The sequence below is a fragment of the Channa argus genome, chromosome 17, assembly GCF_033026475.1.
Source record: "Channa argus isolate prfri chromosome 17, Channa argus male v1.0, whole genome shotgun sequence".
NCBI lineage: Eukaryota > Metazoa > Chordata > Actinopteri > Anabantiformes > Channidae > Channa > Channa argus.
The window spans coordinates 21,600,250-21,624,881 of record NC_090213.1 but is presented as its reverse complement, the minus strand read 5'-3'; the positions used below and the strand labels follow the sequence as shown (position 1 = coordinate 21,624,881).

The following is a 24,632-nucleotide window of genomic DNA, read 5'->3' as shown; positions in this document are numbered from 1 at the left end:
AGTGTAATGCTCCCTGCACCAAATTTCACTGTTGGAATTATGGTTTTATGTTGGTATGTGGGTCTCTGTTTATGAAATACACGATGCTGTGTGTTCTGCCAGAACAGTTTTTTACTTACTTAAGCATTGTGCATCATGCCTTTGGATGGATCTTGGCTGTGCACCGACTTCTATACATATAGAACTATATAAATATATAAACCCTCTCTCTCTCTCTCTCTCTCTCTCTCTCTCTCTCTCTCTCTCTATATATATATATATATATATATATATATATATATATATATATATAAAACCTTATATATGTGTCCTTTAAACCCCTTACACAAGGAAGATTTGTGAAACAAAGAGTGCAACGTGATGGCAGGTTTGGACACCACCCATCTCTTTGATAGATATTTTTCTGTTTACATTTTGCTCATTTGGTTCAGGAAAGGCAACATTTACCTTCACCCATCCTGTCTCTGTCTCTTAGGACACGATGGCATGTAAACACCACAAATCCACAAAGTGAGATCTAAATGCCACTTCAGCTTTGTTAGGGTCAGTGTCAACGTATTTTCGTGTATAAATGATCTGTTTGGTGTTTGAGTCTCTTTGTCATTCCCATATTGGATTGTAACACATGTATACATATATTCCATTACAAGTCATTACACATCAGGGTGTGGATGTACACTGTTATGTCTGACTTGCTAAATGCCGTCGTAGCAATATCTGTGCTTTCATCTGGCCTGTTTGCTCTCAGATATGCTACATTTGTGTTTTGCTTGCAACAATAACAGTTTTCACAGCGCATTCTGTACAAAACCAGTAAACAGCACTCAGAAAATGTGTAGTAATATATGTTGTCTAACAAAGCTGGTTAATGTGCTGTATATATAATCTCCAACAGTGTGTGTATACGCTGATCAGCCACAACAACTTGGGTGGTTTTAATAATGTCATTAAGGACGAGGGTCAGCATGGCCACTCTGAGCAGCCTGCAGCTATACATTCCTATACACAGCAAAATGTGATACACTTTGTGCACAGGAGGCACAGGTACTTGAACTCAATTGTAAATGGAGAAACACAGTAGTTGAAGCAATCTAAAAACTGGATTTTTATTCTGAATGTGAAGCAGAAGAACCTGCTTTGCATAATTGAGAAATCAACAGGATGTTTAAGAAAAATAGGATCATGTCATTTTCTTTTTTAAATGTAGCAGCTGGCTTGGATTTAGCAGCCACATACTATTTTCTTTCAGCTTAGTAAGAAACAGTTCTGCTAGAGTGCTTGCAAAAGTATTCATACCCCTTGATTTTCCCAATTCCGTCATGTTGCAACCACAAATGTAAATGTATTTTGTTTACAAAGAAATATCTGAAAAGTTTGGTGACCATTTGTATTCAGTCCCCCTGAGATATTTTTAGTAAAAAAAAAACAGAGGTTAAATACAGCCATACTCCTCTGTATGCCACAACAGTGGGCAAGGGTGGGCTTTTCCTCGTGTAACCAATTTCAAGGTCTAATGTGATGTAAACCCGATGGGAGTAACTTAACCAACTCCTGCTCTCTAGGCTACTGAAAAACACAGTGCAGATCAGTATTTTAGCAGCACAACAGGGCCCCTGGCACCATCTGAATCCACTCTAAAGCTCTGTTTTTTGCTCTCCATTATACCACCTCTTTAAGAGTCCTGGGGTGGCTGGAGGTGATCCCAGCTGTCACTGGGCTAAATGCAGGGGACAATCTGGTCAGGTAACAAGTCCATCTCAAAGCACACCTATAAAAACAACCATTCACACAACATGATAAAATAGAATCAACCTAACTGACTGACTGGGCAAGGTTTAAAAAGATGATAGAATTCAGTCACTATTCCTTACTGATCCTTTCTTCTTCTTCATCTGATGTGGTTCACTGGTACAGCTGGTAGAGGGAGGGGGGCGGGTTTTGTGTGGAAGCTGTTGGAGAGATTCCATTAGAACCTGGTCAGTTTTTGTGCTAAGTTATGTGACAAATGAGGCTAAACTATTGTTTATAACATATTTATAGCAACAAGCAATTTGACGAGTAAAATCCAATAAAAGAGACACCAGAGAGTCTCAGCTCAGCTGGGATCTGTCTCGCTGTCCCTGCAGTATTTGCAGCTGTGCGCTGTGTGTGTGTGTGTGTGTGTGTGTGTGTGTGTGTGTGTGTTTGTGTGTGTGTGTGTGTGTGTGTGTGTGTGTGTGTGTGTGTCGGAGCGGCCCCAACCACTGTTAGACAAAAAGGCAGAAAGCTGAGAAACTGCATCATGAATACCACAACTTCACATCTGGTAATCTCACTAAGTGCACTGTTTTAGTGCAAATAAAACGCTAAGGATCAGTCAGCAAAGCCAATCGCACTGTCAGGGTCTGCACAAGTTAGGCAACAGGTCATCATAACTGACCCTGAATCAAACAGTGTCACAAAGATTTACTGATGTTAAAAGAAAATTGTGTTAATGCATTATCTTGTTAATGTTTACAGCTTTAGTTAAAACAGTAATTTATAGAAGAAGTGGCTTGTTTTTCTAGATTTATTACCTAGTAAATAAATTTGTTCATTATGTTAGTTGTGCAATATGTTATTATGTTAGTGTAAGAGCTATCAAAGTTTGATTCATATGACCCAAATTGTCAGTTGTGATGCGCCCAAGGCCGCTCACTAATCATTTTCTGCAGTGTCAACCTGTGGTACGCACTGCACATACTCGCTCTTTTCTTTCCAACATTGAGTTCACACACACAGACACATTTTTTCTCTAAGATGACTTAATAATATTTTATTTGCTCTCACAGTATGTGTCTGTACCCACTGCACTGGCTGTTCAGTGTGAGTAGGACGGCATCAGCCTGTAATAACCGTGAATGAAGTGAAAGTCTCTAAACTACCAATCACTGATCTCCACTTTTTGTCCCCAACCGGTCTCCTTAGTTTTAGATAAAAATATATATGTAAATATTTTTTATCTTGGAACTACAGATTTAAACAGTGGGTTCATTGCAGTCTTTAAATTCTTAGTATTCGTGAACCTAAAGTCAATAACATTTCAAAAGTTTTTCAATATGGACACAGATTTTAATGTGTGAGATATTTCAGAACCCTGTTTCAGTTGATAGGCAGTAGCAGTGTTCTGTAAAGACATTAATGCCAGCGTTGCTCCTGGTGGCCTGATTGTAAGCTATTGTTTATGTTGATTACACCTTGAGATGGGAGGATCATTCATCACCACAAGTGCTATAAAGCCCTTATGATTAAATCAAACCTGGGTGGACTTTCTCAGGATTTTAAACATTTTGCATTATGTTTTTTTCTTTATCGTTTTTTTCTGAGTCAGCAGGAATCAGCCCAGATACATATACTTAAATACATTTAAGGGCAATTTAATTTATCTTAATTTTTGTTTGAAATACACAGGGATATGCTTGAATCAGCATGTTTTACCTGTGTTTTTGAACACTTACTATATCTACCAATTACAGCACCTACTGAGGTGCTGAAGGAAATGTAGACTTTGATGTGCCTGAGTGCTTTATCCTATAAGGCAGAGTTCAAGATATGATCCCCCAGAGGTCCAACCTTGCAGGATGAATCCTCACAGTTTTCTTAAGATAGCTCTGACAAAATATAGCTCTGGTTTGGTATAATGACAGATTTCACTGTTCTTCACGTTTGCTCAGAGGTTAGAGTGACTGCGTAACTGGCGTCACTGTCCCCCACAGTGATCTACACACGGGTGTCCAAAAACCACTGTCCATTTTTTTGTCAACTACTATTGTTCTTTGTGTTGCCCTTTGTCTTCACTTTGGTAGTATTTCATCATAAAATAGGAAATATTTAACATAAACAAAATCTTTCTCCGTTGTCAATAAATGCATTCCTGACACCTCTAGGCCTCTTTTATTATTAAATTCATCAATATGACACACTGGGTGCAGTACAGCACCTCAAAGACAGATCTTGTGATTTGCTATATTGGTGTCCTGATTTCCCCTCCTAGATTTTTTAAATTCCGCCACTTGGATTAAAAATAGACGAATAGCTCTTTAAAAATTACCCACGCCTTTTGACAGTTGTAGCTAGATTGAAAATTAGGATGTAGTTTTGTCTGAGCAGTAATATGCAAGTGGATTAGGGCCTCGGCCAATGATTTATTTGGGGGTTGACCTGTGCAACCTTTATTCCATTTCTTCTGCAGCGCTTCACATTTGTGTAAATGTTTCCACATTCCAAATAAACTCCTTATACTGTTATATCTCCGTATAAAAAAAATAATATAGTCAGCACTGTAAAGATGTAAAGCTTAACATTTCCCCTTCTGGATGGAGTTTTAATACAATTTTCTTATCATTTTCAAGATTCTTCTACTCTGTCACTAGCTAGGCACTAAAAAAAAACTGTGTGCAGCATGAGGGAAATGATGCAGTAATTTGCGGTTGCTCTGCTAAAAATGGAAAGTCCACAGACAAAATGGCCTGGCCAGTGTTTTCCACATGGTTCCTTCAGGTGCTGGAAAACGCAGTTTGTCTGGATCCCTTTTTATGAGCGAACACCTACGATTATAGATTCTCTTTAGAGATTCTCTTCATGTGCCTCACGGTTACAGACCTTGGCACTCATTAAGGATAAAGAGAAAATTAATTAATGCATCTTTTTTAAAATATTTTCTATGATAAATTTCTATATCTTCTGTGCTGATTAAGTGGGCAATAAAGAAATCAAATGTGTCTCTATATTTTTCCGCCCTCATCACTTTTGGTTTGGTTGTTTGTGAAACGCTTCTGTGCTCAGCCTTAATTTGCATTGCAACTGTTGATTTGTGTATCCTGTCAGGCTGCTTTGATGTGTGAGAGAGATTGAACTGCTGCTGGTTGTGGTTCTCTTTCCGATGCCGGGCAGCTCTCCAGCCCACGGGCCCTCAGGGCACTTCAGTCCTACATTCACAGCCAGGGCCTGCAGATGCACATTTTATTCCATGGACAGTGTTTAAATGTGCTCTTTCTTTTGGTGCTTGGAGACTGTTCACATGTTGCTATGACCCAAAATTTATAGCAGTATTAGACTGAGCCCTCCACTCTCAATCTAATGCCAAACGCAGGGCTGAAGAGATAACAGATCATGTGACAGCATTAAATAGGATGTTGTATATATCATATAACCAAGGCTTAGTTTCTAATTGGGCGAAAGACCATCCTCCCGAGTCGACAGATTTTATCATGCCAGTTTCCACTGTCACCTAACCATAGTGCAAGAACAGTGCTCCTACATTTCTCCATCATACAGTTCTTTAAATGTTACTTTAGCTCTATTTAATTACCACCAATACCCATAACTGAGGAGGAAATCTAGGTGAAGGAAGATTGATTGTTGAAGATGCTTCTTATCCAAGATTATCTTATTGAGTTTTGGTTTCACATGAGCTTTTCTAGCTTCCTTCAGCTGACCTCCCTGGCTGTGGGTAATGAGGCAGGACAATCTTTATACTGTAGGGTCCCAGAGGAGGAACGGTTGAACTGTTTGGCAAACAGTGTCCAGCAACACCTGCTTTTTTTCATGCAACAGAAGATGAAATGGTCTATGGATACATCTGAACTTTGTTTAAAATGAGACCCATATGTATACATTTTGAAGACTTTCAAAGCTGTCAACTTTGGACCCCTGAGTAGGTTTAGTCTTTAATTGTTTGTGTTTGTTGTCATCTTCTGGCTAGAACTAGAACTGCCTGCAGAGAACTTGCGGGATCCTTTTCTTCTTAGTGCTAGTTTTTTGTTCCACCACTAGAGGGTGGCATGGCCACACTTACCAAACTATCACTGCTTGAATCCATCATCCACATTTTACGCTCACACAGTAGTTGCCTTTTGACCATTTTAAAGTGGACAAGAGTAGGTGAGGGTCTTGTGATCCGCTTAACAAGTAGTAATAAGACATCACTGCAAGCCTTTTTGTACATATCAGGATCAATAGAGCACCTAAAAGAACAGCCATTTTTACAGTTATATACAAAGTTTACCAAGGTGACAACATGGAGAAATTTGAGATTGAACTAAATGATGATTGAACTAAAACTTGAGTCGTCCGCTTACCTGTTTCTAGTGGTGATTGTGGTGGAGAAATATTATTTTAGCAAACCTTTTATAACATGGATAAAATCCAGTTCCACAGGCCCTTAGCACATCACATCTGTATTCTTGATCTACCTTACATCCACATGGCCCACATTGGAATTCAAATGAAGCTCCACAGAGCTTTTTGCTTTGCCATGATAAGAAAAACATCAGACCTGTGTCGTGTATCAGGCAAAACACCAAAAATAGGATAATTTGGGCCACAGTCTAAATAAATTCTCCAGCTGTGTCTATGTTGCCCTGAGGGCCCAGTGATGCTCCTGGGGGACTTGCTCCAACAGCCAGGGTAAACACCCCAGCTCATGGATACATGCCACACATTCACACCATACCCTGTTTTTCCAAGCTTTTCTTTTTCCTTATTGTAAAAGAAGCAATGCTGCTCCTCACACATTGGTTACCATGTTCAGATTGAGAGCAAACAGCATGTGTAGGAGACCTGGAGATCAGAGCATTGCTGATATTTAACTCTGTGCAGTATGCAGACAGGTCAGCTGGGCTTTTTCAAACTGACAAAAGCCTCCTTAGCAGTGGAGAATGTTTCACTGACGTCTCCTTTGCCTCTGTGAATACAAATGCAGGGCATTAAGCAGAACCCCCCAACAATATAACAAAATATGAACTATACCCTCTGGCTTCTAGCTTGTAGAGACCCAAAGAGACAACAAGCAAAGTTTGAGTTTAAATTCACTGACAAATGTTGGGCATTCTTACATCTATATATTTGTGTTTGGCAGTAAGAACAAGCTTTAATCACAAGCTGATTTTTTTAACTTTTTCTTGATTCTTTTCTACAGTAGGATCATATAAATTCCTTTATTTGGTGTTTTAATGTTTGTGATGAAGAATGCAGTCCAACACGTGGTCGACTGATATGACTTTATACAGAGCATGATAGTCCTCTCAGTGTAGTCTTAAATGTGGATTGAAGAACATACAATATCTGATTGTCAAACTCTTTGCGTTTCTGTGCAGAGGATGCAGGGACCTACTTTCCCAGTGTGAAGAGGGACCCAAGTCAGTACCTGCAGCCCTGCTCGGACTCCGTCAAAACCTGGTTGCGCACAATGAAGAATGCTGGGAAGGTCCTCCTCCTTATCACCAGCTCTCACAGCGACTACTGCAGGCTCGTCTGTGAACACATCCTTGGGTAAATCTACCCGCACCAACACCACAGACTGACCAGACGACACAAGACTAGAACCTCATTTGCAGTGCTCACCATAACAGCCCCTACAGGATTGTTAATCTAAAAGTCTGCTCGGTCCATGCTGGCAATTTTATCTTTTCTTTCAAGTCCCAACACAGCTCTTGTCATCAGTCACTATTTTAGTCATTGCTGGCTTATATGTGCATTATCATCACACACATACTGATGCTACACATACATATATCTCAGCAGGCTTTAGCTATTTCTTTGTTTCTGTCTTTTTTTTTTTTTAAGTTTCCTTTCTATTTTCTTGTATCCTATTGCAAATGGCCTTCTAAGGGCAGAGATACTATCAGTCAACATCTTTGTCTGGGTCAGAGTTTGGTATCATGGGAACACTAAGCTGGAGAGTTTTGCATGCACTGTATGTGATGAACGTGTCTAAGCTACAATGGATTACAACCAGTTATGCAATTTCCTGTCGAGCTTTCTATCTCATTTAGCTCATTGTTTTTGTTGCCCAATGATCAACTGTTTCCAGCTCTAGCAATTTAGCATTCATTTAGCAATTAATCACTCATAAACCCACCCTGCACTAGTTGTCCAGAGCGACAAAATAAGTGAACACAGCGACTAGGAGCTAAACAGCTCGATATTCTTAGTTGGTCGAGATCAATGCAGATGCCTTATGATGCAACTGCACTTACTTGCTTAATGGCTTATTAGTTCCTAACTTTTAATCTAGTTGTAAACGTTCAGAAAAAAAAATACTAAGTGGACCTTAAGTTAAGATTGTTTAACAACAGAGATAGTTTGTGACTAGCTGATGAACATAGCAGCTAAAGAGTTTGATGTAGTTTTTTCAGGAGACCAAAAATTTTGCTAAAAGCAGAATGACGATTTGAAGATGGCCAGTAGGTAGGGGGCCCCAAATTAATATTATCTCATAAACGGCTTTCGGAATCCCTTCCGGCCACAACCCTTCCTTTGTATCCTCGCTCAGGACCGGCACCAAGGTGGCCCTTGGTGCTTGGGCGTGGCCACGCCTGGTGCGATAGGATTCAAACCTACACCCATTCTGCATCCCAAACCAATGCTCTACCACTGAGTCATAGGCCTCCGACTATCTCGTGTCTGTTAAATAATTACACTAGTTTACTTAACTTACTTAGTTTTTGTGATGCTTACATTTACCCAGAAACTTTAAAATGCAAGTATAACTGTAAAGGGTAAAACTTACAACAAGTTAAATATTATGAATGTCCAGATCTACATTTCCTCATTTGTCAAGGTACAATATATTGGCTGGAATCAGTTTGCTTACAGTTAGCTGAATGATTAAGTGTCTATTGTATAGCTATATATGTAGTGCAAACGGGATCAGTTTTTGCAGTTTTACACTGGCTTTGTGCAGTACCGGCCTCCCTCTGCAGAATGGCTAATGCTTGTTTTTCTAGCCTAAGCTCTGTTATACACTTGACTAAGCATGAACATGGCCTTGAAAAAACTCGGTGTCCGTGTTGGTGGTGTAACACACATAACCCTATCGTGTTTACTGGGAAGTGGTATCTTAGTGCAGTATATAGCAGCAGATAAGCCTTTGAAATGGTCGGCCTTCTCACTCTTCAGGATCTGAGCTAATTGGTCTCTGTAGTCCAGCAGAAAGCAGTTAAGGTAAAAACTGCTTTTCTCTGGATGCCAGTTTGCCTAATGGGGCCTCTGTGGCCCAGGCCACCTCCGATCCCACCACCTGTTATTGTTTAATTTGTTGACCAGGTGAGCAGCCTGGTCATTCTTGTTGTTTCTCTGCCTTTTGGCTTCTCCTCTGCTGTTTCACTGGCTGTCCCCTCCCTTCCTGCGTGTATGACCTTGACCAGAGCATGCATCACTTCCAGTGGAGAACTGTGTGTGTGTGTGTGTGTGTGTGTGTGTGTGTGTGTGTGTGTGTGTGTGTGTGTGTGTGTGTGTGTGTGCGCATCTATTCAGAATCACTGGTGCACAAGGCCAAAGGGGGGGAAATCTATTTTATGTGACCTACAAAAGGAAATGAGTCCAGTTCCATCCTGCAAGTTGGTCTGCCTAAAAATTCTTCCTGTTTTTCCCACAGCCAGAGGTTATGTTCCTAATTCCTCTTTATGGAAGCACTTTACAGAGGCACTGAAATCTTATTTCTGTCACTTAGCATGACTTCACTGCACTGCACACAGTACTTGCTCTTCCAGAGAAAACTGGCCCACAGCCACATCAGTGTAGTGAGCTGGATATAAGCCAGTGACAGTCAGCTGTCAGAAGTAGCACAACAAGATCGGAGTTGTCTGACAGAACAACTGTCCAGCACCCAGCAACCTTTCTGGAGAAGCGACTTGTACTGTTTGCCACAAGCAGATTATGGCATTTACAGCTGCAATGGGGTTTTATTTAATGATTTGTTAGTTGTCTATGTGCCAAGCTTTGCCTTTTGCCTTTTGAGAACCAATAACTATCTGTATCGAACCAAAGGAGCTTCTCCAACTTCTCCAACTGTGTGAAAATTGTTTCAACTTGACTACAGTTTCATAAGTAGGTTTTGGTGTTTCCAGATTGTTCCAAAGACATTTTTACATGTCAATATGAATTCAAAGCAATTATAATGTCTAAATTAGTAATTTTTATAACCCACAAATGAAAAAAATCCTAACAAAGTATATGATATAAGAGGACTAACTATCTAGAAATATATTTCTAGAATATCACCACTTTTTTGAGTTTTTGAGTGAAAAGTGCAAATTTCTGCATATGTAGTTTTATTGTCTGACAACTCCTTACATGTTGTTACTCAACTCTCTAAAAAGTAGCAGTGTTTCAGGTGATGAGTAGCTGTGGAGAGTACAAAATGGGATAGTGTCCAAGACCTACACTCATGTACATACTGTATGTTCTTACGAAAATAGACTTGAAAATTTTGATGTTTTTTTGCATATGCTCACTGTCATACATCATATTTATAATTTCAAAATTAGAGGTTTGCCTCTGTGTTGTCAGGGTGCCATTTGCTTCTTACCTTATATGGAGGATGGTTTAGAGATTCTGCTTCCATATGCTGTACTGTACAAATACAGCTGTCCTCTGTAGGGACACCATGCAGCTCTCACACTCACTCTCTGGCGTCTTTATAATTTTAGCTGACAGTGTATAGTGACCTCTTATTGTTTACTTTTTCAGTGTAAATATTCTTACTACAGTTTACACCATTTATTGCTCCATGATTCCCATCATTCCTACACTGTTTTACTTCACTGAGCTATTTGTGCTTGTGTAATTACATTTGGTTGCTGTCCAGGAACTGTCCTGCACACAGTGGCCCAGCGCCCGTGACAGAAGTTAATGTTCTCTTTCTGCCTTTTACAGGAAGGATTTCGAGGAGCTATTTGACGTCATCATTACAAACGCCCTAAAGCCTGGTTTCTTCTCCTTGGTGCCCCAGCAGAGGCCTTTTAGGACCCTTGGTGAGGAGTCCCACTTTTCTTAGACAGTTTTTTCATTGAAGAAATAATCTTAAAATGGCCCTGGCTATTTACCAGTGCACCAGCAGAAATATTTAGTCACTTTTTTCCCAATAACTTGTCTAATCCCCACACATATTTACTTTTATAGTAATATTCAGCAGAAAAAAACAGCAGATATTACTATGTAATTATATGTATTCTTACTTTATAATCATGCAGTATTGCTATGTAGCGTATTTTGCTGCTGTAACATGGAAATTTCCCCACTGTGTGACAGTTAAAGTTTTATCTTATCCTACGGACATGACCCTGGCTGAGGAAAATAGAACACGGTGGGGGCAGATTTAGTTTCGGTCAGACATCAGACCATTAAGACCGTTCTGAGAAATGAAGGCTCTGATTGGTATAATGTATTTTGTGTAGAAAATCTGCTATACCATGATCCATAAGTTGGAGTCAGTTTTACATCCCTATTACTAACACAAGACTGCAGTAGATTTATTATCTTGGTTTGTTTTTGAAAGTGTTTTTCAAATTAACTTTATTGACAACGGGTGTAACATAACCTAGGACATTTCTAGATGCAGATAAAATTTTCAAAGAAAAAGAAAAATATTTGAAAAACAACAGTGTAACGGTGCTGTTAAATAACAAAGACACATCCTAAAGCTACAAACAAGTGCGGAGGAGGTAGAGCAGTCGTAGTTGTCTCCTTGATAAAGACACTGAACCCCACCTTAGTTGCTCCCGCTGAGTGTTGCCCAGCTGCATAGCAGCTCCTCCATCGCGGGAGAGAAGCAGTGAAAAGTGCTTTAGGTACTAATATGAGTGCAGATCATTCACTATTTACAGCCAGAGAAAAAACCTAGGACCAGCTACAAATATAATGCCCTAGTGCAGTTTTTATTCAATAGTACACACCAATATACAGACAAATTAGACTTTGTTATATATTTATTATTTAATTATTTATGTTTTTATAAGGGATGTTTTCTCTCAGTGATAAGTTCAAAACCTGACAATTTAAGCAAACATTTAATAAACATTGTGATTGATGTTACATTTTTATAGTATCATAGGAATTATAGTAATATAAAAATTATGTGCATGGCTATACTTAAATGTACACAATATACCTTTAATAAAAAAGGTTTTGCTTTTTCAGATCTGTATTCCTTGTATTATTTAATAGTGTCACAGGGAATCAGTCCAGATCTCCGATTCTATATTTAATGTGGTTATTTCTAGCATGGTTAGATTAAGATCAGCACAAAACTCATGTTACTTTCCTTGGTTGTCCCCCCTCTCATGTTCGCCCAGACATGTATATTCTTGGATGCCTACTTTGAAGGTGTGCACTGGCAGAGGGGCAGCCTGCTGGAATGCTCCCCTCATCTGGTTTGTGTTCTTGCCAGCAGTAACACTGGGGATGCATTATGTGTGAAGACAGAATGATCTACCCAGTGAAATATTCTCTGTCTCTCCTCTTGCTCTTTCTGAGTCTTGCCACGTTTACATAAAATAATTTTCAGCATCTGAACTTCCTCTGGCCTCTGCACATATTGACCACTCCTTATTGAGTTGGAAGCATCACTTGTTATTCTGCATGCTTGACATTCTTTTTTTTGTTTATTAGATAAAGTTTATTTCGCAGGTTGGCACAAGTTTATTACTTTAGGCCGAATGTTTAAACAACCTCCAAGCATGGTAAGTTTAGTGTCATGATGTACTTTTGGGAAGCGGATATAGATAAATTATAATTTGGAAGGTCCTTTTAACTTGCTCTTTATCAAGGGCCATTCTGTATACAGTTGGCATGTTTTGTGTGGCCTTCCTGTTGGAGGATGCTCACACATACTATGGACCCTACAAACACGTGAATGTATAAGGTCTCCCCAGCCTCATGGATGCAGAAATAGGCTGTAACAAGGTAGCTAAATAAATGTATTGATCAATGTTTTTCTCTGGTGGTTTGTCAGAATTAGTAAAACGTGTGCTTCACATCATACATTTTCCCCAGAAGTAGGTTAAATGACATTTTGCAATTACAACCTACAAATCTACTTTAAAAAAATTGAATTTGTCAATTCACTTTATCTACCTTTACTTATTTATAAGAAAAAAAAAAGATAAGACTGTCAGTATTCCCGACTTAATTGTAATCTGTAAATAGAAGCTAATTTTGAGTTTGTCACCTGCAACACACAAAAGTTGGGACAGTGATGATTGGCATCTGATAGGACTCCTACTTCTTTGGAGGTTTCCCAGCACTGGTGGAAGACCCTGGGGCAGACCCCCTCTCTATTATTGCTTGTCTATCTACTAAACAAATCCAGGTTGCTCAGAAATTTTTTTTTAAGGTAGCTGGACAATGCATAACTAGGCTGTTGTGGATCCTTATACATCAGGCCAGTAATCAAAAAAGAGAATTCCACTCATGTACAAATGTGTCAGAGAACTCAGCATTTTTTTAGTAAGAATCTACGTGGGGAAATAATTGAACACATAAGACTCTTTCCTCTTTCTCTCAGTGTCCAGTGTCCTCACAGGACAAGCAGTACAGCATTGTGTAATACCTGAAGTTTACCGTGTTGACTTCATGCAGGGATCCTAACCTACAGTTTAGAAGCAGATGCTGTAGTGGTAATATGGGGAGTGTCACTGTCTGCATTTTTCAGACACTGCTTTCCTTTGTCTTTGTGGTCCTGCTGTTGAGCGCTGTGGTGAGGTTTGTTGCTAGTCAACTGTGGTCATGTAGCAGTTGGCTGTCACACTGTATTGACTGTGTAGTCTCATGTTGTTGTTTTTGTTTTTTCTCTCCAGTGAATGACGTGGAGGAGAGTGAGGGGCTGCCATCACTGGACAAACCTGGCTGGTACTCCCAAGGAAACTGGCCACACCTACATGAGCTGCTCAAGACCATGACGGGAAAACAAGAGCCTACGGTATGCCAGCCACGTTATATTTTAGAGGAGGGAGCAGTCAGACCTTTGGCTGAAAGACATCTCTGGCTCACTTTGAGGTTGACTCCAGCTTTGGTTTTTGGCAGAGGCTGAAGGTGAGGCCTTCATGATAAATCAGCTCAGGGAGATTCACACTGGTGTGGTGGAGAGAAGGAACGTGGCCCTTGGCACGACTCTCGATGGGGCTCCTGTGTGCCAACATATGCTACTCTGCAAGTACTGCAGCCAACTTTTATATACAGTACAATGCAGCCCATTCTTATGAATTGTTCCTCAACACGGAAGAAAAAAACATTTTAGCCCAACAACTTGCTTGCTACATGCAGGGTTGCTGTTTCCTTATATGAAGTAATTTTAAATGGAATTCAATATTCTAATATTAAAATGCAATACTCAATAACTCAATATAAAAACAACTTTCAGTAAAAGACAAGGCACAAGGCAATACCTTATGCACAAACAAAGTAGACCTGATGAAAATGCTGACTCCCCTTTGAGGTCTGAACCAGAACCGTACGCACAGACCAACATCAGACAGTATACTGAAAGCCTACTTTTGTGGGCAAAGGTGTGTGTGGAGCTGTGCTGCACTAGACGGCCTCTAGTGAAAATGTTAAAGGAAAAATCTATAAAATAGTAGAGTTGTTCTATGAAAGCTCAGGGAGATCATGGTTATAAATGTGAAACATTTACTAAGACACACAACCTGCAGTTCTCAAAAGATGTTAAGCGATGCAGAACTAAACTTCCAGAGGTAAAACAAATAAACAGCTTTTGCTGCTTTTTTTTTTTACCTAGAAACACAATGGAGTCATGGCTAAAAGTGTTGACAAATTAAGGACAAAATTTGATGAAGAAAGTAGTAAAATTAGGCATTTTAGTCTAATTTGTAGTGGAGATCACCAACATAGTCACTGTGAAAATCCAAAATTGGCGTTTAGTAACCATAGGTATATAAGTATGATATTAATGTTACTAAACCAAATAATTTCTCATAAAACCTTTTGTTTTTTGTATTATTTTGAATTAATCCTGAAAGTCTTCCAATCTCCCTGAACTCTGAGAAACGCAACAAGCCCTTTTCCAGAGAACCTGAAGGCACCTCCAGACTACGTGATTTTAGCAATTTTATACATTTATTGAAAGCCACACTGCAACAGAAATCTCATAAACCCGGGATAAGACATACATTTTAATGTATGTAGACTGTCACTTTGACTCAGGCTATCTTTGGTTGGAAGACTGACTTTGGAGCTTTCTCACGGTGGGATGAGGAACTATCATTTTCGATCCACCACCAAAGCTGTCATCATGCTTGAGCTTTACAACCAGATATTAGTGCAGCCTTGTTGTCAATATTATTTTATTTTATCTAATTTATTAAAATTTATGTCAAATGAAGTTATATTTTTTGGGGAGTGTGAGAGAGAGAGAACCACGCACCATGAGAGAAGGGGGGAGGGGAACATTTATGATCCAAAGAACCAAATTGGAGCAGCAGATTTAATAATGCCAATTACCTTCTCCTATTTTTATCAAATATTCAAATTGTCTTCAAATTTTCTCTGTTGTGCCAATTTCTTGGGTGCAACTAACAAATGGTCTAAATGTTCTGCACTTATATAGCGCTTTTCTACCTACTGCCACTCAAAGCACTTTACACTGCTTCTTATTCACCCATTCACACTCACAATCACACACACACTCATACACCGATGGGGGAGCTGCTATGCAGCTGCCCAACACTCATTGGGAGCAACTAAGTTGGGGTTCAGTGTTTTGCTGAAGGACACTTCAACATGTGACTGGAGGAGCCGGGGATTGAACCAACAACTGTGAGATTGGTGGACAACTGCTCCACCTTCCTCCGCCACAGTCGCCCAGGTTTACTGTAGATGGATACAGTGAGATTTTGAAAGCCAGCTTTGTAAACGTGTGGCTCTTGTACTATGCCACAAAACTATATATTAGGAGAAGGAATCATACCTGTTATAAAACCTGACACATGTAGAGCTGAATCTGCTAGACTCCTTATTATCCAAATCCCCAGCTACTCTTTCCCTCCTCGGCCCCTCGGCTCAATGATCCTCTGTTTTGCATCAACATGGAGAAAGTTCTCGCAGAATTCAGTGTCAACCAGCACTTATAGCTGCTGTAAACACTCCCAGTGTTTTTAGTTCTCTCCAGTTTCACCTGACAGGACTTAATGCAGGTGGGCTGAATAGAGTCATTCAGGGCAGATTACAATTCCTTATTAGCACAGTGCTGAAATTGATGGGGTCGTTTTTGGGCTAATCATCAGATATGAAGTATGGCTATGTACTGCAGCTGTGGTCCTGTGCTGTTTACTAGCAACAGATGAACTGGGATTAATTTCTGTCACCATAAACAGGGTATTTCAGGGTATTGAAACTTTCACAATTAGTCTATTTTCAGAAACATTTATTTATTAACATGGTAAATAAATGGAATAATGAAAATATGAAGTGGCTCTTTTAGCCCCAGGCACTGCCATATCATATCCCACTAGCTTTAACAATATTTATTAATTTTCTTTTTGTATATTGTAAAGAAAATCATTTCAACAATGGCTGTATTCAGCCCAACATAGCTGCTGTTGTTATCTAACTATATGCTTCCTACATTTAACAAATTAATTCAGTTGTGACCATTAGAGTAATTATTGAATCAAACAAGTATGTTTTCCCATTTGATTACATATCAATTCATCAGTCGATCAGTTGATACCTTTGTAGTGTAGTGTTGTCTAATTTACTGTAGATCTAACAACATATTTAAACTTGTTGCTTTTGTTTGTCAGTTTCAGTCCAAGTCAAATCTCAAGTTTACATTTTTGGGAATGAGAAAATTTGGTCATCACATAGTCCAGCTAATCTAACTGGCTGTCTGATTCACTTGTATGGTATTTGCCTCACACAGAGCTTAATTTGGTTCTGGCTAATGTTACAGTGTAGATCTACAATGTGTCTCTTCTATCATATTTTGCCTGTGGGCTGGAATCCTTGGCTACTGTAAATATTCGTCATAGTGATCTCATGCTTCTGGAGGCAGGACTGTGGAGCAGTGAGAGGTGAGAACAGGATATTTAGGGTCTAGTGGAAATGTGACTCCTGCAGATCCCCCCTCCCGTCGTGAACCAGCCTTTTAAACAAGTGTTTGTTTATATGGTGAAGGGCCAGCCTCAGACACAGCTCGGTTCTGTGAGGGGAGGGATCACAGGCTGCTACTGGAATGTTTTAAAGACTCCTTATGACCTTCTAACACATGCAGAGACATTTTATTTAACTGCATCTCACATATACAAATAAACACCTAATCACAAGTGTGAGTTTTCCCTGTCTGTCATCAAAGAAAACTTGTTTTTGAATAGTTGCACATCCAGTTTAGGAAAATTTTCAACCAGTCCTTTGGCTTTGCTTGTTGTGCAATACTGATCAGATTTTACAACCCAGATTAGTCTGATTCTACCACATCAAGAACATTTTTAAAGTCTAAAAATCCAAAAAAGATGTTCTCCACAGATAAGATTAAGCTTTGTTGTTGTTGTGGAGACTGAAGGTACACAGTCATTGAAATGCAGTTAGTATCTAACCAGAAGTGCAAAGAGATTGTATTATTTACAGGTCAAGGTACAGCTATGACTGAATAGGTAATAGACAGTGATGCTTATGATCTTTGAAAATTATAGTGGATGTGTGTAGTGGAAAAGACAACCATGAATAATTTCTGATGAAACAACATTTTTACTAACTAAATGTGCATAAGATATTCTATAAAATAAGGAGATGCCAAGTTTTTCATGTAACTGTACACAGTAGCTGATACGTTAAGTTAAGTGGTGACTCTAAATTGCTTGTAGGTGTAAATGTGAGTGTGAATGGTTGTCTGTCTGTGTATGTCCCTCTGTGTTGGACCTAACATAGACTGGACACCTGTACAGGGTGGACCCATTGACAGCAGCATCGTCATTGGTGGATTGGTACATAACTGAACTAGCCCTTTTTACCACCATGTGAAGAGCTTTATTGTGTGCCACCAGGTGCTAACACCCATCCTGCAGGATTTCAGGTCAACCATCGCTAAGCGAAAATGCAGTAAAGGATTATGTAAAAAGATTAGCCAGTAAACTCAAATGCCTTCAGAGTACAGCAAAAACGATTTAATTGACCTCATTGTTCCAATACTTTTGGGGGAAATTATATATCATTACGCAACTCATAATCATTCTCCTTGTTAAAACTGCACAACTGTTTATTTTTATCACTAGGGAATGTTCTATATCAAGCTTTTCAGATGCCTTTTAACTGGAATCTGGTCTTTTTTTTATTTCTTGTGACTGTGAAATCTTTTCCCTGTGCTCAGAATGTCAGGAGGCTTCTGGTTCTCGTCATTTTTATCTCCTGCACTTTCCACTCCTTACTCCATTTCCTCTCTCATTTGAAGCGAACAGAAACAAAGGCTTGTTGAAATAGGATTTAAAACTTTCAGTGGTGTGTGCCTGCTTTTCAAGTTTTGGAATGTGTCTCAGTAGGCCTGTCTCAGCTTGCTCTTCTTTCCAGATGCAGACGTTGTGATGAGTTTTGCATACTGTTTGTGTCACGTTTGGTTCAACCTGAGGGACCATAAGATATATACCAGCTTTACTGACTTAAGGCTCCTGCCGTGAGATTTATCTAGTACACTTTACCACACCCTCACCGCAGTGTTCAACAGTAAAAAAAAGCTCCCCTTTCTGTCATCTTCTCTTCTTTGCCTCGCAGGTTGTGTATTTTGGAGATAGCATGAGGTCAGACATGTTCCCTGCCAGCAGCTTTGCAAAGTGGGAGACCGTGATGATAGTGGAGGAAATGGAGGGCGAGGGTGTCCCTACGAGCGATGCAGCAATGTCCAACAAGGCCCAAGTTGAGCCACTGGAGAAAAAAGGAAAGTTTGAGGTAAGTTCACAGAAGCAGTTGTTTCCAGTCATCCACTGTTTACTGTCTGACACAATCCTCAGCCCTGCTTTGTGACAGTGTTGTTGACAATGTTGACTCAGTGAAATACTATGAGCTCTCCCTCACAGAGCAGGTGAAGACGTTAACTAGCAGGGTGTTGTAATCCTCACAATTAAAAAGGGGTGAACGAAACACAGGGCATTTTCACTGTGTGACAGCTATAAAAAGGAATTTCTCAAGGAGGGGATTTTGTAACTTTAGGAGCATTCCAGCATGGCCAAGTAGTGGGAGACCTGAGGCAGAGCTGGAAGATGTTGCTTGGGAAATAGATGCGTGGATTGCTTTGTTTGGCCTGCTGTCATTGCATCCCTATGGTGCATTGAACTTTGGATTTGCAAGCCCTTTGTTTTGTAGAAAAGATCTGACTTGAGATCACTGGACTGTGTTTTCTGAACTTCAGACTAGCAGAATTTAAAAATGTAAACTACCTGAACGAGGCCCCGGGTAAGGAATTAGCAACGCATACAAAGTAAATCAGCTGTTTGTCTGTGCCGTGAGCACAGGCCACAAACTAGTGCTGCCAGCAGTTATCTTATCTAACGTGCAGCCACTGAACAATACAGGGGATGAGTTGACAGCAAAGATTAAATATTTTAGTGCCTCCAAACAAAGCAAATGATAATGTTTTATGGGAATCTGGCTTAAAGAGGAAACAAGCTCATGATCCAGGCTGACAGAGCCATAAGTCTGTGGGTGGTGGACTGTGTTTTTGCATAGAGTGTGTACATCTGACTATGAAGAGCCATGTTAAAGCTAAAAACAATAACAGACTCAGCACTTATTGTGGCATTCATTTTTGTAAATACATTTAAGAACTATGACATTTGCACATCCTGTGTAATGTTCTGTGCAACTTAGTCAGGTGAAGGAAACATAACTAAAGTAGACACTGAGCTAAGTAGTAAGGTGTGAGGTAAGAGACCAAAAAAAAAAAAATCACATCTCTTTATGCTGCATTTGTTTTGGAGCAAGAACTATCTCAAATTAGAAAAGCAGCTTAGTTTGCACAGTGTCAGAATATTCACTTCACTGTTGCTAAGAACAGGAAACAAACAAAAAAAAAATACTTTTGAAAAGATAGCATTTGTCATGTTAGATATACACATATCATATTAATATATCGAGCCAGATGGAAACAGCTAACAAAGATAAAATCTTCACGATAATGAGAAAGATGAACGCGTCCTCATCCTGTGGCTTACTTTTTTATTCATCAGCATTATCTGAAATACTTGATCGGATATCTTAAGCATGACTCATATGTTTTCATAAACTCGATATCCTGTTGTTGTGGCAACCACTTCTCATCAGCTTCTTTTGCTTATAAAATGTATTGGTGCAGTATTAGTGATAACGCAATATGAAACAGGACTTCTCAGAAATGATGATTTATTGTTTTCGTGAGAATAATAAGCTGCCCCTGCATTGCCGCTAGTTTAAAGCCTCCCTATGTTCCACATGTTCAGGGTAGAATTCCCACTTCTTTTAATCATGGCTGCACTTTCCTAAAAATGATTATTCACACCCACAATCACATACTTTGGTTTCTTTGTCAACTGTTCCAACAGCAGCAGGGCATGAAGTCACCCTCTGCTGCATCCAACCAGTGGGGCTCTTACTTTGTTGATGTACATCGTAGTGGAGGAGGGGATGAGGAGAGCCAGAAGCTAACCTGGTGCTGCCACTGCATTCACAAATACAGCACCATGGCCATCCCTAGTGTTGAGCACATAGCAGGTACAGTATGCGGAACGGGGGGCACAGGAAAAATGGTGATAACATTACAGACCTGCGGTGGCTGCATGGATATTAGAAAAAGAAGATTCATATCATAATAATACCAAACTGCTTGATAATGCAACTTCATGTATGGAAATTATATTAGAAGATAAAAACAGAGGAGTCAGTCACAATGAATGTATAAAAAAAACAAGGCTCCACACAGGGTAGTTACGAGTGACAAGACCAACACATTGGACAAAATAAGAAGAGACAAATGAACTTGCATGATATGACTGTATAAGAGTATGATGTGAGAGGAAATTAAAAAGATGAAGCTTAAATGGATCATCCCAAGCAGATTCCTGGTTTATCCTGGACCAGAGCCTGATTCTTGGCTTTGACTGATAGTGGAAATGTCCGAGCTTATGGAGTAAGCAGCTCAGTTTACATGAAGGCTCATATGGAAGTCCATCCGCTGTTTTAACAGTACACATGACTACACGTATTTTCTTACCGTTGATGTACAGATGGCAGTAGCAGTGCATTGGCTAGTGTAGCCTCAGAAAAGTTCTGGATTTAAAATTTTTGTCTTTCTATGTGGAGTTGTGCATGTACGTCCTGTACTTGCATTTCCTTCAGATACTTAAGTTACCTCTCAGCCCAATGAAATGCAGGTTAATTGCTGACTCCAAAGTGTCTGTAAAGGTATATGTAAATATGAGAATGACTCTTTGTCCTTTTCTTTCATTACATCTAAATAATTGGAGTAAATTCTAAAATGCTGTTTTCATGAATTGTCATGTATCTACAACCTTCTCAAGACTAAAGTACCCAAACGTCTAATTCTCCTGCAGTAACTGTAGGTAAGATAAAGTCTGAAATTTTTTTTCAAGTGAAAAGCTGCCTGTCACCATTTGTTCGGACCTTGAAATAACATTTGTACGAAGCTTGATTTTCCACGTACGTACACTACAACAGCAAACTCATGTTTTTTAGATTTATACACTGATGGGACACCAGTTCTGAACAAAACGGAAAGAAAAAGCAGACTGATACCGCTTAAAGTAAACATAGTCTACGCGCCAGTCCTTTTGCCCAACATCAGCTGTGATTGGCTCAAACCCTCAGCCATCCTCTACAGGAAAAGAGGTTCAGATAATAAATAGATGAATCATGTGGTAACTGCAACTGCAACAAATATGCGGTTGACTCTCCTGTTTGATCTTACTCTTTCTAGATCTCCCTCTGGATTACAAGTTCCCCAGGTTTTCCCCCGACAAGCCCTGCACCAATGGCTACTACCCGAGGCCCCCAGATTCTTTGCTGAAGAGGTGTGAGAGTCTGTAATAAAGAAGAAACAGTTAAATAAAAAAAATTAAAAATCCTCCCTTACCCCTCTGCCTCAGGAGAGGAATGTGCCTCCATTTTTGCCTGTAGTTTCCCACCTGTCCCCCTCCCCCATCCATTGAGCACTGGAAGCAAACACTTGTCACTCATTCAGAGAAACCATGTGAATGTAAGCTACATTATCTCTCTACATTTGAACGTCGTTTTGTGGTTTAGTGTATCGTACATGTGGAAATATGCCATAATATGTGTGTGTGTGTGTGTCTGCAAACAGTAACAACAAGAGATGTGGTGTTTTAATGTGTGAAGGCCTCTTTTATTTTCTATGGTAGATTTGTTAAAACATCCAACCTTTTTCTGAAATAAAGTGAACATTTTACCATTTCTTTTGCCACATTTTACCATATTTTGCCATGATTACCTCAAGAATGTCTACTGTAAGCAGAACACAGATGGTCACAGAATGTTCGTCTCTGAAAAGTCTTTGGAATTATACTGTCAGTATTTCTTTATTACACTGTTAAGGTTAAGTCTTATTTAAATATAGTTTTACTGTACACATTTTACTAACCTTCAAAGGGTTTAAGGTTTAATGTTTCCCTGTGCTAGTTTTGTGGAAGGTGTTAATTTTCAAGTCATTCTTGCTAAAAGAACTGGCACAAAGCTTTCTTTTGTTTTGGCTGTTTCATAAAACAGAACTTTGGGAAACAATAATATTCATAATAATAATATTAATAATACAATGGATAAAGAAGTCTATGCTAGATGTTCTTTGTATTATTTTTTGTTCAACAGTACCATGTGCTCTTCGATTGATTGTGTAAAAAATTGGACAACTTGTGCTTCATTTATATGCATTACTAGATTGAGACATGCTTTAACCGACTTCTGAATGGTTATTTTGTCAGTGTGCAAAGACAAGTTTGTGCCACATTTAAGGAACATTAAGTTTTTGACAAATCTGTAAAACGTTTATCAATTGCTGTTACAGAAGATTGAAATCAGTTTTTCTCTGTGCATGCAGGAAGTGCTTAGCTTAGCATCAACGCCTGCTCCATGCTTCGTGCAAAAGGTGGTGTGTGGGCCTGGCACTTGCAATGCTATTTTTCAAACTGCTTGACTGACTATTTACAAAGACCAAGAACATAAAAGCAAGAACTCGGCACATATGCTAAACTTTTTCGTCTTCGGCAGCCCATGTGCCAGTGTTGGCATATATGACAGAAGGCCCTATGGCAGTATGAACACAATAATTGTTGCAGACACTTCATACTCACCTGCAGAGGAGTTTGCAGTCCTGTGCAAGCAAGTTCTACCCTTAAGACTTCTTAAGTGTTGTCTTGGTAGCTAGCAAACGTGTCACTAGCACAAATATTTTTGTATTAGAATATTGGGATAAGACGTTTGCTCGCTTTTTTTCACTTCTGTTTACTTTGCATCTTATAATCTCGGAGTGGCCTCTCCCATTGATGCCATCCACAGCAGATTCAACATGCTGAATCAGCTGAAAAGCCAAAGACAGGGGTCCTACTAGTGCCAATGGAGTTGTATACACCACCACAACTTGGGCGATAGATGCTCACTGACAACCTGCCATTGGCTTGGTGTTTCAGGGCCCTAAAACCTGAGTGGTTCCAATTGTACTCACTGTTTCTTGGATCGAGCCATGAGTCTGTTCAGAACTTATTAACATCCTGGTGTAATCATAGTAAAACGATTACAGATACTCTGTTCCAGGGGTGTCGCTTCTTCAAAAATTTAAACAAACTCAGCCAACAGCTTTACCGAGGTCCATTAATTGTCAATTTAAAGTGCCACATCCAAAATGGTTCCACTCTGGTTTCATCTATTGACCAATTTTGTACCCTAGTTTACTCAGATTCTGGCAATAGGCCATTAGATTTTTAACACACTCTTCACACACAAAAACACCGCAGCACACAGAGCTAGTACTGGTTTCAGTCTTCTCATCTGGCTTGGAGTAGGTCATTGTTTTATGCATACACACCTGTAGTGATTGTAATCTACGTTTCTCATCTGACCTGGAATATTTGACATGTACGTTTGCCTTATGTTGAATTAATTTGTGGTGTTAAATTTTTGAAAACAGAGTGAGTTTAATTATGTGTTCAAGTGTGAAGTCAATGGTCAATGAAATAAAATGTTCTGCAATTTTCTTACAAAATGTTCTGTTCCACTTTTATTTGCCTTTTACTGAACGCACTCAAACATTTTTGAGGTGAAGGTAAACAGGAAAGACATAAAGCTACAACTGAAACATGCACATTTTTGCTCCATATTTACACCTGATTAACAAAATGGGAAAAGAAGCAACACTGCATTTTTTTTTTTAGAGCTATTGTATGTATTTTATTTCAAACAAGCCACTGACCTGCTCCAAAGTATTTCTTTGTCACTGCTGTCCCTGATTTTGACTTTTTATTTTATTTATTTATTTATTGGTTCATTCCGAGAACAAGTCAGAGGTCTTACTTTAAAGTTGAAAATCTGAGAAAAAAAGTCTAATCAATAAAGTTATTATTATTATGTTGTGTCCCATAGCTTCATTAGTCAGTTCCTCTAGGATTTCGTGGACATTTTAGCGGATGACAGTGTTCAGATGGTTCACAAACTGTTAGAGGATGCGTTGCCTTGATGTTGTTGATCATTTTCACTCTTTATGCCGTCACATTGTCATTAAATGTTTTTAATGTGTTGCCTAAACTGGTTTAAAAGGAATTAAACACACCAGTGTGTTTTGAATTTGCCACAAACCTGGAACAGCATCCTGTGGACAAACTAAAGCAGTT

General features: G+C 39.3%; 1 protein-coding gene across 2 annotated transcripts in view; it reads left to right on the top strand.

Annotated features, from left to right (window-relative positions):
• Positions 1–24,369, top strand: part of nt5dc1 (5'-nucleotidase domain containing 1) — a 59,851-nt gene extending 35,482 nt beyond the window's left edge. The window contains exons 7-12 of one of the 2 annotated variants that reach the window (XM_067483109.1): positions 7,116–7,290; positions 10,678–10,775; positions 13,599–13,720; positions 18,520–18,693; positions 20,325–20,490; positions 21,713–24,369. In XM_067483109.1, the coding sequence (XP_067339210.1) occupies positions 7,116–7,290; positions 10,678–10,775; positions 13,599–13,720; positions 18,520–18,693; positions 20,325–20,490; positions 21,713–21,822 (845 nt within the window). In that variant the 3' untranslated portion in view covers positions 21,823–24,369. Of the gene's footprint in view, positions 1–7,115; positions 7,291–10,677; positions 10,776–13,598; positions 13,721–18,519; positions 18,694–20,321; positions 20,491–21,712 lie in introns of both variants that reach the window. The other variant, XM_067483108.1, reaches the window with a different exon arrangement.
• The last annotated feature ends 263 nt before the right edge of the window (positions 24,370–24,632 follow it).